This window comes from Serpula lacrymans, assembly GCF_000218685.1.
Source record: "Serpula lacrymans var. lacrymans S7.9 unplaced genomic scaffold SERLAscaffold_4, whole genome shotgun sequence".
NCBI classification, from domain to species: Eukaryota; Fungi; Basidiomycota; class Agaricomycetes; order Boletales; family Serpulaceae; genus Serpula; species Serpula lacrymans.
Window position 1 is genome coordinate 2,064,762 of NW_006763293.1, and position 18,105 is coordinate 2,082,866.

The following is an 18,105-nucleotide window of genomic DNA, read 5'->3' on the forward strand; positions in this document are numbered from 1 at the left end:
CTACCAGTCATGTAAATGTAGACCTCTCATGACTCTTGACCATCAGCTCTTTCTCTTTACTTCATTGGGCGATAAAAAGCCTTCCACAACCCGTAAAGTTCACATACGACGTCTCTACGATATATTGCAGCTCAGCCTCCAACGTAAAGACCTTCCCAGGGCAAAACGGGCTTGGGCCATATTATCCAGGTGCAAAGAGGTCGAATGGAAATCTATGTGGTCGACAAGTTTATATTTGCTCAGTGATCATGTCGACAAGATAGAGAGCAGTCCACCCAAAATTGATTTCTTGCGAACTATGATGCTCCAATATCCAGACGAGGTGAGTTGTACATGATTATACCGAGAAACATTTGCAGGGGACTGATGAACATTGAATAGCGTGAATCTATATTGAAAGAACTGGTCCTGCACCTAATACTATCGAACAGGTATAGAGAGGCTTTGGATGAGCTTGAACTGTATGTTTTACAGGTACTAATAAACGTCATGATCTTAACTGACCTCCTTCAATAGGTACCTTCCGTCATTCCCTTATCATGATAACCCCGTTCTGCACGTATATGCAGGACTGCTCTCTCTTCAACTTGCTCAGTCGTCAGGAGAAGGTCTCCACTTCATATTATAATATCTGCGATATCTTACTCATAGCCTCCCCAATTCAGCCCAGGCCGATGATAGTCACGCGTTGTACTCTGGCACCCTGGACCATGCCCAAACCTATCTTGAACGCGCAAGGTTACTAGACCCGAATAATGTCGTTGCGAATGCTTTCCTAGAGAAGGCAAGAGTCGCTCACTTAACTGTCGACGTTTGGTGAAATAACATTTGCTCGTTAGATACGGCTAATTTCACAGTCATCCCACCAACATTCGAATGGAGATCATGGCTCAGACGAGGAAAGCATGGGTATGGATGGGAGCCCGCGGCAGAAACGTGCTCGGAAATATATTTCTGCCTCATAGTTGAGATAACCAGGCTCGCTGGGTGAATAATCATTGAATCCTGATTACTACTCGTGATCGCAGCGGTATATCTCCTTTACATACTATCCATCCGAGTCGGAATCCATATTGATTGCAGGCATATCCTCGTCATCTTCTTCTTCATCCACAGCCATCAAAGATGTACTTGGGACAAAGGTGGAAGCTGATGCGTCAGGGCGGTTAGAGATCTGGATCTCGACTGACAATGGGAGTGTATCGGGTTCCCGGGGTAGCGTGGAAGCTGATACAGAAGTGGGTGATTTATTTGAAAGGATTACATTTGTCAAGTTGTCCGGATGAGTACTGGGCGTTTTTGGAATAGATAGGGATGTGGTCGCACTTAGTTCTTGTGGTGTATCCACAGTTTGAGCTGCCTTTCCCATAGGCTTTCCTTGTAAGGACACTGAACTTGACTCAATCTTTTCACCTGAAGTAGGCTCTTCGGTGGTTTGATGATTGTTTTCTACGATGCCCAGAGATTTGCGAGCTGCAATTTCTTCGTTACCCTCCTCCGCGCGAAAAAGCGACAAGGTTTCGACGTGGGGAAGGGAACGAACTAATGGTGGTCCTCGAGGATGCAGAAGAAGGTTTACATCGTGCTGGAGATTTACACTTGTTGACAGTAGCTAATACGATATCCACAATCGTCAGCGTGTTTCGGATATGAGTGTTGAAGAGGTCTCACATGCTCATTCCCATCGTTCACAATGCTGTTGAGGACAAGACCAAGACTCTTGCTCATGGTACTAGTTGTCCCGTGCGCGACTTCAGTACAGAGCTGGCGTACCTTCCCAAGAAGTTCGCCATGGAAGCCTACATCTGGAGATAACGCGGACGGCAGCATCATAGGTAACGATAGTGACATGGACAAGAGTACACGAGACCCCAAAGAGTGTATAGCAGAAGCGGTACTTTGATTTTGCATGGCTAGTTGAAGTACTGTGTTTTGGAAATTAGCGTCGTATAGAGTAGATCAAAGCAAACTAACCATTTAGTGCGGCAAGGATCACTTGTCCATCCTCGACATTGGGGCAAAGGACGTTTCTGGATATCTTGAATACTTCATCACCTTCATATTCACGCCTTCGCTTTTTGCTTTTTTTGCTGAGACTAGAATCGGCCATGTTCTCGGACAATGTTTCTGACTTGGTAGCGAGAACGGTAATCAAGGAAGGCAGTATGGCTTTCACGAGCCGGTTTGAAGGTAGTTCGGAGTGAAGAGGATGACAGCTTCTCAGCACAACACAAGAAGCTTGCAGAAACGGTAAACGCTGATCCCTAAGAAATTTACAAGTTGGGGGTAGTCTACAAAGAGTCGGCCAGGTGCACTTACGATGAGAGTTTCTGCTCGAGGTGATAAGTGAGCATGGCGGTTAACCGTGATAAACAGGGTGTCAGGTGGAACCGCAAACTGGTGTACCGGATGGATGTGAATATTAACGAAGGATATCGATTGTTCGACTTACGCTTTGGCTAGACTGGTGATCAGATCACAGGACAGCTTCCAAATTTGTGGTACGACTGCTACCTCCATAGCTCTTACAACGGGATCAATATGGCCATCTACCTGAAAAGGTCGATCATCGGCCCATATTTCGTTGTACATAAGGACCTACCTGATCACCAGGCGTGCAGCTAAGAAGTCCCGTGCAAAAAGCGACCAAAGGTCCTATAGGTACTTGTACTGGACGCTGAGTTGTGGACCTGTAGGTGTGTAGGATTTGGAGAAGTGATAATCAATTAAGAATGCCAACATACCGTAGTAAATCACGTAAAACAGAAACACCACATCGTAATCTGTCTAAATTCAATGGTATTGAACCTAAAGGATCTATGGGAGCGCCATGTTGAGATACGGGAAAATTTTGCCCTGTGCAGATAGATGTCAGAATTGGCGGAACCACGTTGTAAAGAGACCTCACCTGGAAATGTTGTCCTGAGGACTGCTAGAGCATTCCAAGAGAATGTTAGAGTTTCATCGATGGACTTTCTCCACACGTTGGCAGCACCGACTTTACCACCCGTAAGGTGTAAAACAGCGTACAGATTAGAAGCCGCATCAAGTAACATCCGGTCCGTAGGTTGAGGTGCAGAACCGTTCAAGAGCCGCAAGCACATTGCGTTCAAAGCAGAAGTTACTCCTCGGTGCGAAGTAGGATGTAAAGGGACCAGACTTGCTATGGTATCGAGAACTAATGTCTGCGCCACGGACAAAGGTTAAGGCTGCGTTATGCGCGAGAAGGAGGTGAGTTTGAGAATACCTTGAGTTCTAGATCATGTTGCTTTTCAGCGAGACTGATGAGGGCAAGACTGAATTTTGGTATATTTGGCGTGACTACTTGTCGCTGAAACTCTGGTACATCGGTTGTAGCACTAAAAACGTGATGTAGAAATCGAATGGATGCTTTCAGGATAGGCAATGGTTCATTTTTCTTTTTGATCAAAGATGAGAACACCTCAGGGTAAAATAAAAGGGAAGACCGACCGAAAGCAAAGGTAGTGCAACACCTAACCAAGTTTGGGAGCACTCTACCATCGTAAATTTCGACAACAGGGAGGTTTTATGTGCGAGGCATAGGGCGGCCCATCGAGCTCCAGGATCTTTTGAATGGAGCATAGATGTAATGCGTGTGGTCCATTTCTGCAGATGAGGTGAGGGTATAAAATATTCCTGGGTCAAATGGGTTAAGACATAGGAGATATTCAACACAGTGGACGGGTCAGAAACTAGTTGCAGCTGTAATAATGATTTTAGGGGATGAGGGGGGTCCATCACAGTACAAGCCTGAAAGCACAAGAAAAAACTGAGACGTCCGAGTCGAGAACCGCGGACTCGGATGGCATGGTTCCTTGCAAAGGCTTTAGATTTCAACAAAGGCAAACAAACGCACTACGCTCATCCCGAGTCCGAAACCGCGACCCATTCACCATTCACATTCGTTAATATGCAACAGTCTGACCCATCCTTTGAACTGGATCCCTCGGTAGAAGAACACTTGAAGCTAGATACATTTGAGGTTCCACCACTTCATCCTTGTGGGTTAGCAAGACTAAACAACTACGTTGCTATAGGGAAAATTCGATGTTAAGGACTTCGTTGGATCTGTATCAGAAAGGCTCATCACTCAATCAAAGACAAACTCCGGTCGTAAGCATGCTTAATGATACTAAATGTCAGCGCTACAATTCCTGTTACATAGCCTTTGACCCCAAACCTTTCATACGGACGTTTGAGGCGGCTGTAGACAGACTGATCGCGGTTAGAAAGGACGTTCAAGCAAAAACAGAACAGATGGAAAAGAGTGTACGTGTTGCAGAAAGAGAGTATTCCAAGAAGATGGTTGAACTGAACCGAGGCTTCGAGGTACGTGCTCAATTGCTGTTTCGCTTCCAGAGTACTGCATGTTCTCTGACAAGGCTGTCGGTTCGTCATTTTCTACCATGGAGAGCAAAATGAGTGAGGTAGGACGAACATCAATTAGGATTGGTGAGTCTGGCTGACACAGTATATCATTATGTTGTTGGCCTTATTGTCATCTAGGTGAACAGCTAGAGTCTGTGCATATAGAACGCCAGAGAGCACAAGCCGCTTATGATCTGATCGACTATTACAACCAGTTCTCTCGAGGAGATACTTCCCATTTAGATACTTTGAAGAAAGAAGGGCGAGAGGGTCGGCGTCAAGTAGCTGTTATATTGAGGCGCTTGACAACCGTGGCAAGAGAGGTTGACCTCCCGACTGCTGAAAAGGTATGTTGCTATGTTCGAGCATCTTATGTCCGCCGTTAACAGTACTCGTAGACCAGAGAAAGCATAGATAAATATTGCGAGAAGTTTGAGAAGGACATGCTCTATCTCTTTGATAGATGTTATCGCAAAGGCGATCCAAAGATGATGCATGTTGGTCGTTCATCAGTTCATGCTATCTACTGCGTTAATGGCCTTATTTCTCTAGCATTGTGCACAAACGTTGCTCGATTTCAATGGAGGCGCGTCATGCGTGCAGGTTTACGTTAACCAGCATGACTTCTTCATAAACAAGATCCGCGAAAACCCTGATTATAGCGATGCTGCTCTGTGAGTTTTACTGATACGCCTTTTGTGTTTAAGACTGACATGAAACTTCGTTAAGCTGGGACACTATCATAAATCCTGACGCCAGTCCGCCCAAGACGGAATCAGGTTTGGTGGAATTATTTGCGGAGATTCGCGGCACCGTAGGCCAGGAAGCGCAAATAGTACAAGCTGTCTTCCCTAATCCACCTTTGGTGATGCAAGTATTTTTGCAAAGAGTTTTTGCGCAGTCTGTAAGCTTCAGTGCATAGCATGTATGAATTTTGCCATCCACCTCACAATTTCATAGATTCAACAATACATGGAACAACTATTGAATAAAGGTTCCTCCTTGTCCGACTTGGCATATCTGCGCGTATTGCAGCTTGTGCATATTCAAACGTCTGCTTTGGTGGAAGACCTTAAAGCACACGAGCTTCCTTCTATCACTCCCATCCGATCTTCGCTTGATGTGACCGACTTCCGGCGAACACTAGCAGGCGCGCCCTCTACTTCTGCCCCGCCAACGTCGACAACGATTGGAGCTATGCTAGAAACTGCCATGGAGGAGTTGTTTGTGTCATTTATCGAGGGTAACAAATATCTAGAAAGAGAAAGCAAAAGCTTAAGTGAACTCTATGCTGGCCTGCTCACTACTTTTACACGGTTCCATGTATGTTTTGCTTTTCTTTCATCAGACTTGGGCTGACATCTTGGATCAAGGGGAGGATCCAAAAAACAAAATCATCCATGTTCGATCGTATGGTTAATCAACTCAGTGCAGCTGCTGCCAACACTTCGACGACTGGTGCATCAAGTACTTCTGCGCAAGCTGCAGCTGCCCTAATGAGGTTTGGTGGTATAAGTGCTGATCGGCTGCAAGATAAATCATCGGAGGAACCTTTACGAGAGGAAGATGGGCAGTTGAGTGTCCTTGTCGCGGAGAAAATGTTGAAGTGGCATGCAGAGGCCGTTGGAAGGTGTATTGAGCTTAGCCCTCAAAGTGACGCGTAAGTGTCAACATTACGGGCTGACATTCAAACTGATAGCTCACTTTTTGCACCAGTGCAAAGAATACTTTTGCCTTACTCCGAGTTTTGGCTGAAGCCATTGGCAATGCTTATGTCGAGACGGCCATTGAAAGGTATATATGGAATCCGGCTATGTGCCATGAAGTGTATTCACTCTGACCTTGTATTCTAGTGCTCACGCCCGGGTGGAAGCCGCAGATCCAAAAGCAGAGCCTAATCTTCAGGCTTTTGCAGTCTTAAATACGGCAGATCTGATATGTCATCTTTGGCAACAGTATGTGAACATAGCGCTTTTTCCTCTAGCCAGCTCTTCTGTTACTATCCGACGAGAGATGACTGTCTTCAACAATCAAACTGTCAGCCGATTAGAGGGAGGAGCTAACAGTCTATTACAGCGTGTAATTGACGGTGCCTTGGACTTTGTTTTCTCATTCGAGGTCGTTTGTTAACTTTGGCTTGTCCTCTAGCTATTGTATCATGGCTCTCTTCTCTACTCGTAAAACAAAAGAAGAACGATTTCAAGCCACGTAACGATGATCTATCATTCGCCCGAGTGAATACGGAACCATGTGTCGCGTGCTGCGAAACCCTAGAAAGAGTCCGTGATGCTGCAATGCAAAAGCTGAGCGGTAAGAACTTGGAGGTCTTCCTCACAGAAGTTGGCGTCGCCTTCCACAGGTCAGAAAATTTATAATGGTCATGTATTCACGCGCCTTAAATGCCTAACCTACTGCCACAGTTTATTACTTGACCATTTGCGAAAGTTCCCAGTGAGTGCTACAGGAGGGCTGATGCTAGCGAAGTGAGTGATGAACGTTGCATGTATTCATCAATCACCTAACCTTAGTATCGTGTAGAGACCTCAAGTCATATCAAGATACAATTGCATCGTTCAAAATCCCATCACTACTGGAGCGCTTTGAGTTCATCCGTCAACTCGGAAACGTCTTCCTCGTCCGACCTGAGATTCTTCGATCATACATTACCGAGAACTACCTGGGAAGGATCGATTCAAGTCTGCTTAAACCATACCTTGCTCAACGTAGTGATTGGGGTCAGTTCGAAAAAGGGTTCAACGATAGTGCAGACATCGAGGATACGAGTCCTGAAGTGTCAACCAAGGGACTCAAAGATCGCTTTAAGATGGCTCGCGTCAGTATGATGATGAAAGAGCTCGAGGGGCTCAAACTTGGGGAAGGGATGTCCATGAACATTCCCACAAGCTTCGCTGGTAGCTTCTCTATCTCTGCACGAGGACTCGGTGGTAACAATAACAACAACACTAGCTCAACGTTGTAATGATCTTTGCTATCTTACCCTGTACACGATTTTTCGCTATCAGTATATATATATATATATAATCGTACACTTGCTCTTGTAAAGACGTCCATGTTTATTCTCCTTTGAAAACAGGTGGTCTCTTCTCCTTGAATGCTTCCAGGGCTTCAAGACGATCTTTCGTACTCAGCAGTACCTCGTACGACGCACGTTCAAAGTCGAGACCTGATCGTGTATCATGAATCAAGACTCAGCATATAGTAACACATAACTTGCCTGATTCCAGAGATAGGTCTGACGCGCGAGAGATAGCCTGCTTGGCTGCACGTAGGGCCAGCGGAGCTAGGAGACAATGTGTACCATGGCGTAGGGTAACTTGAAAGCAATAACACGTACCACTCTTCGCAATATCTTTGGCAAGGATCACGGCACGGTCAAACGCAGATGATCCTTCTGACGATACATAGTCAACGACGCCTATGAGAGAATTGTCAATCTCAGTAGTGGCCTTATATCGATGGTCATACCCCACTTCAAAGCCTCTGAAGCAGTCAACAGGCGTGCAGTAAATATGAGATCCTTCGCTTTGGACAAACCCAATAAGCGTACTGCACGCTGCGTGCCACCTGCACCAGGAATGATTCCTAGACGCGTCTCTGGCAAACCGATTTTCGTAACACTATGCCCTATGGACCACTTATGTCAGAACATAAAGGAGCAACATCTGGCGTCTGAAATTCAAATAGGCTGTACCTGCCACGCGTAAATCACAGGCAAAGCTAAGCTCAAGACCTCCACCCAAGGCGGGTCCATCTATTGCGGCTATGGTGGGCATAGGGAGCGACTCGAGCTGTCCGAGCGCTGAACGCAAATCAGCAAGAAACTTGGCAATCTGAACTTGGGTCATAGTGCGACGTTCTGCCAAGTCAGCACCTGCACAGAAAGAACCGACGGTCGTCGAGCGAACTATGAGTGCGCGGACGCTACAGTCATATATTCACGATGTCAGTAAATGTGCCACAGATGTACATCGACGGCCTGCCCAATCGACTCACCGCTTGTCGTATTTTACCATTTCCAAACAATCCTGGAACTCCTGCCTAAGGAAGAGAAATGAGTTGTCAAGATTCTGTTTGGAATGAAGATGCTTTACTCGCAAAAGTCTCAACGAGATGGCATTCTTGGCTTGTGGTCTGTTGAGGGAAAGGCAAGCGATGGCTGGGTCCGAAACGAAGGGTTCCAGGAAAGCCTCTTTAGACGTGACCGTGGATATAAATCTGCATCTGGCACGAGCTGTTCTCTGCAACGAAATCGACAGCCTGAACATGGTTATTGTCCAAGTAGAGACCGGAGCCGCTTCCAATCCCAAAGCGATCGCGTGGAGAGCACGTGCAGAGCTTGTATCCAGGAGTTGGTCCAAAATCCATTGAACAGTTTCTAACCATCATCCTAGCTCAGCACTCATCATGGGCACACGTGGATTTCGAACCTACCGCTACAAGAAATGGTATTTCTCGTGTTATAATCATTCTGATTCGTACCCAGAAGGACTTGGCTTGGAGATGCTTGCAGAAGCCCAGCCTCAGAATCATCCACGGTTGCGAGAAAAGCTTGACGCTATGTTAAAGAAATGCGAAAAGGAGGGATGTTTTCCGGATGACCTCGACTTAACCGTCGCTCCCGTTCAACGGCACAACGACTTTATGATCCAATGGATCTATGTCATTGACCTCGACAGAAACACGTTTCACATCAATGGTCAGCCATTCTTCCGCCTCGACAACCTCCCTGACCCAGAAACATTCGAGGATGTAATTAGTGAGGATAGCTACAACGTTAAAGCTTGTAGCGTTGAATGCCCCGCTGAATTTCGGTATAACTGGAAGGTCCCACCTCCTGCGGTTGACGAGAGCGTTCTCGCACGTTATCACGATCTCTCCAGTGGTGATACAGCTGTATCGATCGGCACCATGTTATCCCTCCACGACCATCTCACAGACAAAGAATCAGTTCGTGTTGGGCTGATCGAAGTGCTGATCGGTCAATGCATAACTACTCAGCCATTATCCATCGCCTTCAAAGAATTTGAGAGTTTTACGGACCACAGAGAGATCGAGCCATACTACTGGTCAATTGCATGCTCGGTGGCCAATCTCCCATTTAACATTTACGCCCTTCGTAACGAGCCCGATCCCTCCGACCGTCTCTCCCAAACAGAGCTCGTATGGGTTCGTCGAGACACATGCGTTCATATCACAACACATCTCGACGACGAGAAGAATTTGCAGGGATCTGTTGTGCGATTGGTCGATGAAGTGATGAAATGCCCGAACAAAGACGCTGTCGTTTTCGGTGTCGCTTTTTCCATCTACCATTGCGTTATCGTGCGCATCGATAGACTTACAGGAGGGTCTTTCACCCACACGCCTGCCCTGCAGTTCTTGCCATCATTCTTTGCGACATCACCTTCAACAGAGGGCATCACAGCTCTTACCCGACTCGCTCATCGGCCTGATCCTGACATCATGCAAAGATACCTCAAAGCCTGCCCATTTCTTAACTTCGATGAGACATTCCCTCAGGATATACGGAAGGATGGTAGAAGCTCCCCTGAATCGCTATCGTCACACAATGATTGTGTCAATACCACTCAAGTCGGCTATCTTCCTACAGAGATCTGGCAAAATATTGCTCTCCTCATGGATGTGGATGATCTGGTCAGCCTTGGGCATGTGTCGCGATCATGTCGCGGTGCATCACTCACTGTTATGCATCTCCCTCATATCAGCCAGTGTCGTCTGGAGAAGGTCATTGTACAAAATGTGTATTCTGCATTATTTGCAGCTAAAAAGGGAGACATCGACGTCCATATACGCGTCGGTGAAGCTGATTTTAGATGGTGGCCCAAGTTCATTGGCCCAGAAGTGCCTGGTAAACAGGCACTTTATCTTCCCGTGGAAGTGCCAACTGATCCCGCGATTGAAGAAGTGTTCTGTACTATGACAAATGTGTAATATGCTATCTGTCTACCGTGCCCCTCCCCCCCTTGGACTTACCTAGCGGCCGGAGCCTCCATCTGCCCTGTCCTACTCCTACCTCACAAAAAAAACACGATTCAGGCAATACTAGTTAAGGCCTTACAAGTACGTGGTGAAGCGCTGAGATTTTGTGTGTATGGTAAAAGATACTATAGTTTGAATGTCACATTCTTATGCATGAAATAGCTACCGCACGATACAAGAATCAACGATCTGCAGGTCTGGTCGATCTATCCGCTGACCCACTCTGAGGGTTCTGTTTTGCACTAGCAGCTGCTATCGACAGCGAAAAAAAAAGGAGAGAGATTGTCAGTACGTACATCACGCGCCAATATCACGACCGAGCAAAAGATGCCGCTACTCACATCCACTGATTTTTTCGCCTGCAATCTGTGCCGTGCCTATCACGAGTCACATGGCGAAGAAGGAAAGGTGAGCTTGAATTGCTACTCATTAAACGTATGCCACAAACCTCCCATTAATCCATCCGTCGTGAACTCTACAATCGAGTCATCCAGTACCAGAAAGGGGAAGGCAAGGTCAAGATCCCAAGCTGCTTGCAGAATTGGACAACGCACGTTTTCCAATCAGTCCGTCCTTATCAAACGGCCCTCCCACCTTCTGTGCAGTCCCTCCCACAGCTCCATCCGTACCAAACACAGACCCGATTTTTCCGTCCTAAGAACGTCGCAAGGTGGGATTAGGACGAGCGCCCTCAAATCACACTGCAAAAACCACAGCCGCTACTCACCTCCCTGAAGGCAGCTCCAGCTTGCGACACTGCATCTTTAGCGCTTTCAGCCATATCTTCGAGTAGGGAAGTTAAATGGCTGGAGTCTCGTAAATCAAAGGGGGAGGAGATGGAAGTTTGGTTTGACCGGGTTTGATTGGAGTAAGTCGTCTCATGGCATCTCGTTCTTCATCATGATGTCACCCCAACTACCTCTACGTCATGACCCACTCACCATCCCTCCAGCAGGCTACGATCGCACGATTGCTAGATTGACCGATCATTTTCTGTTCTTTACTTTGAAGGGATGTACGACGCCTGATTTGGCAATAATGTTTCCAATGAATTGATCTGGAACTTCGGATTTTGAGGGATTCAACCGTCAACAGTTTGAGAAACAGCCCTCCAAGAGGGAAATTCATTCATTTTTATCTAATGTCAGTCTCACATTTGTTTTTCTCCTCAAACATCACCACTACTTCATCTTGCAATCATCGTCAGCAGTCCCCGTTAAGAAAAGAAGGAGCTTAATCCAAGAAACATAGCAATCCTGAACGCTGAACAAGCCTCCAGTGAATCATAGTACAGATTATCCCTCGACCGTCACTCGTACACATCGCTATACTGAACCTCATACAGTTACGACGTTATTACATCCTTCGGGTCAGGAAACTTTGAAAACTTTTCCAAAATCCACTCAGCTGAGACCTTGCTCGAATCTGCCAACGTTACCTGCAGTCAAAGTCATTGTAAGACAAATCGCAGCGACATAAGCATGTCGCTCACAGAGGTTTTGTCCTTGTCGTCGGCAACGTACCATACAAGCGGGACACTTGCATTTGGGTCCAAATAAACTGTGCTAAAAATGATGTTTTATCAGATAATGCGAACGGCGCCATAAACTACTACGAAATTGGAACTTGAAAAGTATCTCACTTGTAGTGTTTTTCAGTATTAGTCTCTTTAATAGTCCACTTGAAGGAGTCGGATCCCGCAAGTACCTTGTCACCTGCCTTAGCCGTCCCAGATGCAGGTGTGGCATACTTGCTGGTGGAGGCGCTTTGAATGGTAAACAAACCATCATTATCAGAGTCCTGTCTAAGATTCCACTGCCCAACACAAGCCAGTGAATATGATATGATGCGCTCGCGCAATGTCCCCCACTGGTACTTGACATACCATAGTATCATTACTGCTAGACTGAACGACAGTATCGTCGGAGGTGCTCTTATGGGAGGCATGTTTGCTTGTGTCTACAAATTTCATGCCATATTGGCCACCGCTGCCGGGGGGCATCGCGATGATTCTATCGATGCGTAGGCCGCGGCGGCCTATGAGCAGATCTTCTGTACGGGTAGTTGGCATTGGGAGAGTACTTGAGGATGTGAGTGTCACGAGGGTCCTTATATGCGTTCACGCCAGAGTATCCCAAAAACAATCCATGCCTCACGATGCACAAAAGGGGCAACACGTGCGCTTAGTACCCATGTTTTGAGTCGGAGAAACACCTGGCATGACTATCTGCCATCAACACACACCGATAACACCAATGCGGTACAAAGAACTTGAGATAAAGCTTGACCTTGAGTGAATGATTGCTCCGATAAGACCATCCATGGAATCTTCTCCTAGCTACTCAAAATAGCAACGCGTTCTGCCGTCGAGGATAAAGTGCGGCTACTCCAGAGATGACACAAGGGCCCAGCGTGCAGTGTAGATGTCATAAGTTAAACAGAAGTAGAACCCTCATAGTAAGCAGAACACTTTCCCGTCCAACAGAACGCACAAAACTACACCTTGATAGCGACTCAAAGCACGAGAAAAACACAACGGAGTATTGAGCACGTCGTTTACGATTTGACGATCGTCTCGTGCTGCTGCATTACGGTCCGTCAACGGTCCGCCCCGCCCTCCCACTGGCCTCCCAATTTTGGCTACGACATTCCCAAAAAGAGAAGACTGATTTGACACACTCTCACCCCGCCATGACCGAACAGCCTAAACACTGTCAAGACCAGATACCAACGACTAACTTTCCTGTCTTGTAGCGCGAGCAACACCACGCCCAGGCTGACGCAAATAATCGTCCAAGTCGATGATATTCCACATCCTCATGGAGAAGTGCTGTGTGTGTGAGCATGTTATGGCGATAGACTCGTCGTTGAGAGAAAGAGATAACACTACTTGACCATCCCTCGTTCTGCTGCCCATTCTTAGAAATGTTGAGTGCCGGAACAAGCTTCCAGTGAATAATAGCACAGAATGATGATCAAATAGCCCTCAATTGCCACTCGTACAGATCGCTATACTGAACCTCATACAGTTACGACGATTTTATATCATGCGCTTTGAGAAGCTTTGTTGGAATCTCTTCCAAAATCCATTCAGCTGAGACCTTGCTAGCATCTCCCAACGTGACCTGTCGTCGAGTCATCGTAAGACAAAATCGCAGCAACATAATCATGTGGCTCACGTTTGTTCCGTCCTTGTCGTCGGCAAGGTACCATACAAGGGGGACAGTTGCCTTTGGGTCCAAGTAAATTTTGCTAAAAAAAATTTAGTTTATCAGATAGTGTGAACAGCGCCACGAACTGTCACTAAGTTTGGAACTTGAAAAGGTTCTCACTAGTAGTGCTTGTCAGTATCAGTCTCTGTAACAGTCCACTTGAAGGAGTCGGATCCCGCGACTATCTTGTCACCTGCCTTCGTCTCAGGCCTGGCATACTTGCTACTGGCGGTGCTCTGAATGGTAAACAAGTCATCGCCACCGGAGACCTTTGTAAAATTCCACTGCCCAACGCCAGCCAGCAAGTTTGGTTCAGTTTGATTCATGCCCCCACTGGCACTACGCACACCTTAGTATTATCACTGCTAGACTGAACAACAGAATCGTTGGAGGCGCTCTTATGGGAGGCATGCTTGCTCGTCGTGACAAATTTCAGTCTGTATTTGCCGCCACTGCCGATGGACACGGATTGGGGTGTGCCACTGTCTGGGATGCTTTCCAAAATCCACTCGGCTGAGACCTTGCTCGAGTCTGCCAACATGACCTATGATCAATAAATTGGTAAGACAAGTTGCAGTGACAGAATTATGTGGCTCACAGATGCTCCGTCCTTGCCGTCGGCAATGTACCATACAAGAGGGACGGTTGCCTTTGAGTCCAAGTAAATTTTGCTAAACATGATGATTTATCAGATAACGTGAACGGCACCATGAATTGGCACAAAATTGCAGCTTGAAAAATATCTCACTGGTAGTGATTTTCGGTATCAGTCTCTTTAATAGTCCACTTGAAGGAGTGGGATCCCGCAAGTACCTTGTCACCTGCCTTATTCGTCCCAGCTTCAGGTTTGGTATAGTCCTTGCTGATGGGGCCACTCTGAATGGTATACAAATCACCGGTTCCGTCCTTTTCAAATTTCCACTGCCCGATGCCAGCCAGTAAATACGACTCAATTCGATTGGATGTCCCCACTAGCACTTGACATACCGTCGTAAGATATCTGTTAGACTGAACGACAACATTGTCGGGCGTGCTCTGATGGGTGGCATGCTTGCTCGTCGTGACAAATTTCATGCCGTAATTGCCGCCGCTGCCAGGTGCCATCTTGTAGATGCCAAAGGGCTGTTCGCCTAATGAGCTGCTAGCCTTGGACATGTCGAGTGTCTGGATTGCGAAGATGTAAGACTATATGGTATATGAGGGTCCTTATATGCGTCCAAGCCAGAGCGCCCCAGAAAGTCCAGGCCCCACGATGAGCATGCCACAAGAGGCAGCACACGTGCCTCGCATCCCATGTTTGTATTGGAACGAACCCATCAGAAAGTCACATCATACAGTTGACATGACTATCCGCCTTCAAGGCGCGCTGATAAGCCAAAGAAGTAGACTGGGAGCTTCAGCCTGAGTGAATGATTGACCCGATAAGAAAAACATAGAGCTTTTCCAGGGCGCCAAAGCAGCGAAGTTATTCCGTTGGATCAAGCACGCGGTATTTTGGAGCTTTTGAGTGGATCTAGGAAAGGTGTAGAGCCGTCCAAATGAGCAATGAAGCCACTCCAGATCACTGGAAAGGACACGGGGATCTTTCGGGCAGTGTAGATATCAGATAACACTAGCGCTGTTAATATAGTCATTAGATATGGCCTTCTATGAAAGCGCCAGAGACCTGTGTGACAAAAGTAGACGCTCATTGACAAGAAAGTTTCCGCACAGTAATCACGAAACCGCACGTAACAGTAAGAACATAGACTCGGAACCCAATCAATGGACAAAGGTGATAGACACAATTCAAGAAATGCGGTCCTCGACGGAAAAAGCCGATTCTTGTGGTTTGAAGCCAGGAAGTAATGATTGATTCCTTACAAACTTGAGATAGAATGCAATGTGCCATCGGCGCTTCGAGTTCATCTAAGATAAAGGATAAAGGGTGGAGTGTCCGTGAAAGGAGAAAATGAGGCCACGACGCAAGAATTCTTCGGGCACTGTAGATGAGAGACTAGCGCCCTCCATATAGTCATGGGATATGTCAGATATGACTCGGGCTTCCACGAAAAGCGCCAAACGTGCTGACATCTTGCAAAGTAGACGCTCATGAGCAAAACAGTTTCGAAGTAGAAAGCACGAAGCATGCCAACCCGCACCTGATAAAAAAGCTGAAGCGATGTGTGGAACCCCGATCAACTTGACAGATGATATGATCATGATAGTGTTCAACAAATGAGGTCCTTGACGGAAAGACTTGGAGCTGTTATGATCATGATAGTGTTCAACAAATGAGGTCCTTGACGGAAAGACTTGGAGCTGTTTCTCGCAGTTGGAAGCCAGAAACGAAACAACTGGGGTACAACGCCATTGGGCCAGTTTTGGGTGCCACTGCGTTACGGCCCGCCTTCGGTCCGCCCCGCCTCTCTACTGACCCTCCCAAATTTGGCAACCACATTCCCAAAAGAAAAAGAGGGGGACTATCCTCATCGCCGTTCCCGTCCCCAAGGTTTGATCGTCTTCTCTTCTCTCCTTTCAACGACCCCGCAAACCTTGGGGACGGACAAAATAGCAGCAGTCTGATTACATTCCTCGTTTTGTTGTCACCACCAAAAAGCCATCAGATAGAAAGATGAGAGGAGGATCCAGTGTAGTTTTCGAGGTTTGTAGGAGTGTAAAGTCCAGAGTAGTCGTTACATATTTGTGTCCTCGACGATCGAATCGATGAGCCTAAATGAACCGACAAAATGAAAAAGCCCCTCCCTCCGATCGAGTCCACGTCGCACACAGAAATCATAAATAAAACCAACAAAATATAAAATATTGGACCACAATCCATCCAAACAAGAAGAAGTTCAAGAGGGGAGGAGGTGACGAATAGAATAAAAGAATAAAATAACAGAAATAAAGAAGAAAAGAAAAAAAGGCATGAAACGATCGTCACCTCCTAAAACTGATTCACCATTCCACCAATCCGCCCATTCATAACAAAATCACCCTCCCTTCCTCCCCTTTTTCCCTTCCTCCCTTTTTCCCCCTCCTTCCTTCACCCCTCAACGCACCCCTCAGCCCTCAACAACACCCCCATAAAACGAATCAAAGGACAAATGCCCTTTCGCATCCCCAGCTCCATTCGTACTAATAGGCGACAAGGACGAAGACGGTGAAGTCAGACTCTGCCCCCCACTCCCTGCACCAACCGAAAGTGCAGGCTTGACAGACGGCCTCAGCGCAGCCGGCACACTCGACGCCTCCTTCTCAGGTTCCGGTTCGACGACAAAAGGCTGCCCCGTCTCGCGCTGGGGCGCAAAGTACCCATCGTTGCCACCATGCAGGTCCGCGTCTGTGTAAGCCATACCGGGGGGATACTCGATGCCGTGGTCATGGGGCGAGTACACGGCTTGTTGTCCCGCGTATGCCTGCTGAGGATACACCTGTTGTCCCGCATAGGCCTGTTGCCCTTGATACGCCTGCTGTCCCGCGTATGCCTGCTGAGAGTACCCCTGTTGGCTCGGGTACGCCTGTTGTCCTGCATATCTCTGCTGGGGGTAGGCCTGCTGCTGAGACGCATACGCTTGCTGCATCTGCATCTGCTGTTGTTGCTGCTGCTGATAGTAGGCAGGCTGAGGAGGCTGAGCGGATGCTACTGCGCTAAAGTTGCGTCTGAGATGGGCGTCGGGGGGGAAGCGAGGATCGTCCTGAACGACATACTCTGCGCCCTCCCCATCGTCCTCATCCTCATACACTTCCCATTCTCCTCCTTCCTCATGCTCATTCCCCCCACTCTCACGCCCATGCCCAAAATCCCCTGCACCGCCCAACCCAGGCTCCCTGTTCTTCTCCAAATACTCCATATCGTCATAAACATCGGAAGCAGTGTTATGGGAGTGACGACGATGGACAATGAACATGGCGAGTGCGATGAGGGCTGCCACGCCTATGATGCCCACGACGGAGAAGACACCGGCGACTGCACCTTTGTTGGAGAAGAAGCTGTGGGGTGTTAGTTAGTGGCGCAGCCCACAAGTAGGAGAAGGGACGGACCTGGTAGAGGAGGGAGTGGCGGTTGAGGAGGGCTGCTGGACGAGGGAGCCAGTGGGGATGGACTGACCAGCGGGGAGAGTGGTGGCGGGGGAGGGAGGGGTGGGAGAGGTGATGGGGATTGAAGGAGGTGATGTGGAGGGCGAAGACGAGGGTTGGGAGAAGACTGATTGGACGAGGGTTATTTTGCTGTAAAAAGATGAATCAGTATCAATATCAATATGAGTGAGACAAGGCAGTGCAAGATAGAACTGACAGGACGGATGAGGAAGAGGTGGCAGTGGTGGAAGAGACGGGTTTTGAGGTGGAGGTGGAGGAAGGGGTGGTCAAGAATATGGGAGAGACTACGGGGGATGTGGAGGATGAAGTGGGGGAAGGGGAATGAGTAGAGGAGGGAGTGGTTAGCTGTTGGGAAGAGGTGGGAGAGGGAGAGGAAGTGAGGAGGGAGTGGGGATGGGCG

The 18,105-nt window shown here is 47.6% G+C and overlaps 9 protein-coding genes across 9 annotated transcripts; 3 read left to right on the plus strand and 6 right to left on the minus strand.

Annotated features, from left to right (window-relative positions):
* Window positions 1–28: 28 nt before the first annotated feature.
* On the plus strand, window positions 29–820 carry SERLADRAFT_435521 (uncharacterized protein; the record flags this gene model as incomplete). The annotated part of the gene is made up of 4 exons (XM_007315796.1): window positions 29–322; window positions 382–461; window positions 517–608; window positions 666–820. The coding sequence occupies 4 exons, from the start codon at window positions 29–31 to the stop codon at window positions 818–820; spliced, it is 621 nt and encodes a 206-aa protein (XP_007315858.1).
* Window positions 821–883: 63 nt separating this feature from the next.
* SERLADRAFT_435522 (uncharacterized protein) lies at window positions 884–3,759 on the minus strand (the record flags this gene model as incomplete). Its single annotated transcript, XM_007315797.1, has 11 exons — window positions 884–983; window positions 1,050–1,612; window positions 1,672–1,925; window positions 1,975–2,264; window positions 2,320–2,397; window positions 2,453–2,553; window positions 2,603–2,690; window positions 2,745–2,856; window positions 2,909–3,185; window positions 3,248–3,418; window positions 3,472–3,759. 11 exons carry the CDS (start codon window positions 3,757–3,759, stop codon window positions 884–886), a joined length of 2,322 nt encoding a protein of 773 aa, XP_007315859.1.
* Window positions 3,760–3,931: 172 nt separating this feature from the next.
* Window positions 3,932–7,369, plus strand: SERLADRAFT_360369 (uncharacterized protein; the record flags this gene model as incomplete). Its single annotated transcript, XM_007315798.1, has 15 exons — window positions 3,932–4,003; window positions 4,059–4,134; window positions 4,187–4,350; window positions 4,404–4,473; window positions 4,528–4,763; window positions 4,788–4,886; window positions 4,942–5,063; window positions 5,119–5,293; window positions 5,350–5,712; window positions 5,763–6,049; window positions 6,106–6,183; window positions 6,243–6,478; window positions 6,538–6,748; window positions 6,810–6,872; window positions 6,928–7,369. The coding sequence occupies 15 exons, from the start codon at window positions 3,932–3,934 to the stop codon at window positions 7,367–7,369; spliced, it is 2,694 nt and encodes an 897-aa protein (XP_007315860.1).
* A 43-nt stretch (window positions 7,370–7,412) lies between these two features.
* On the minus strand, window positions 7,413–8,686 carry SERLADRAFT_354943 (uncharacterized protein; the record flags this gene model as incomplete). The annotated part of the gene is made up of 7 exons (XM_007315799.1): window positions 7,413–7,573; window positions 7,616–7,690; window positions 7,745–7,825; window positions 7,876–8,034; window positions 8,102–8,331; window positions 8,404–8,448; window positions 8,506–8,686. The coding sequence occupies 7 exons, from the start codon at window positions 8,673–8,675 to the stop codon at window positions 7,464–7,466; spliced, it is 870 nt and encodes a 289-aa protein (XP_007315861.1).
* Window positions 8,687–8,857: 171 nt separating this feature from the next.
* Window positions 8,858–9,752, plus strand: SERLADRAFT_461814 (uncharacterized protein; the record flags this gene model as incomplete). The annotated part of the gene is made up of 1 exon (XM_007315800.1): window positions 8,858–9,752. A coding segment is annotated over one exon (840 nt), but the record flags the coding sequence as incomplete, so codon positions are not given.
* SERLADRAFT_461819 (uncharacterized protein) lies at window positions 9,714–11,280 on the minus strand (the record flags this gene model as incomplete). Its single annotated transcript, XM_007315801.1, has 5 exons — window positions 9,714–10,662; window positions 10,752–10,787; window positions 10,859–10,885; window positions 10,965–11,064; window positions 11,138–11,280. 5 exons carry the CDS (start codon window positions 11,189–11,191, stop codon window positions 10,592–10,594), a joined length of 288 nt encoding a protein of 95 aa, XP_007315863.1.
* A 225-nt stretch (window positions 11,281–11,505) lies between these two features.
* SERLADRAFT_461822 (uncharacterized protein) lies at window positions 11,506–12,964 on the minus strand (the record flags this gene model as incomplete). Its single annotated transcript, XM_007315802.1, has 4 exons — window positions 11,506–11,848; window positions 11,903–11,975; window positions 12,053–12,225; window positions 12,296–12,964. 4 exons carry the CDS (start codon window positions 12,479–12,481, stop codon window positions 11,756–11,758), a joined length of 525 nt encoding a protein of 174 aa, XP_007315864.1.
* Window positions 12,965–13,369: 405 nt separating this feature from the next.
* SERLADRAFT_461824 (uncharacterized protein) lies at window positions 13,370–15,277 on the minus strand (the record flags this gene model as incomplete). The annotated part of the gene is made up of 6 exons (XM_007315803.1): window positions 13,370–13,535; window positions 13,590–13,662; window positions 13,743–13,906; window positions 13,972–14,166; window positions 14,221–14,293; window positions 14,371–15,277. The coding sequence occupies 6 exons, from the start codon at window positions 14,775–14,777 to the stop codon at window positions 13,440–13,442; spliced, it is 1,008 nt and encodes a 335-aa protein (XP_007315865.1).
* An 883-nt stretch (window positions 15,278–16,160) lies between these two features.
* Window positions 16,161–17,554, minus strand: SERLADRAFT_461828 (uncharacterized protein; the record flags this gene model as incomplete). The annotated part of the gene is made up of 1 exon (XM_007315804.1): window positions 16,161–17,554. The coding sequence occupies one exon, from the start codon at window positions 17,513–17,515 to the stop codon at window positions 16,670–16,672; it is 846 nt and encodes a 281-aa protein (XP_007315866.1).
* Window positions 17,555–18,105: the final 551 nt, after the last annotated feature.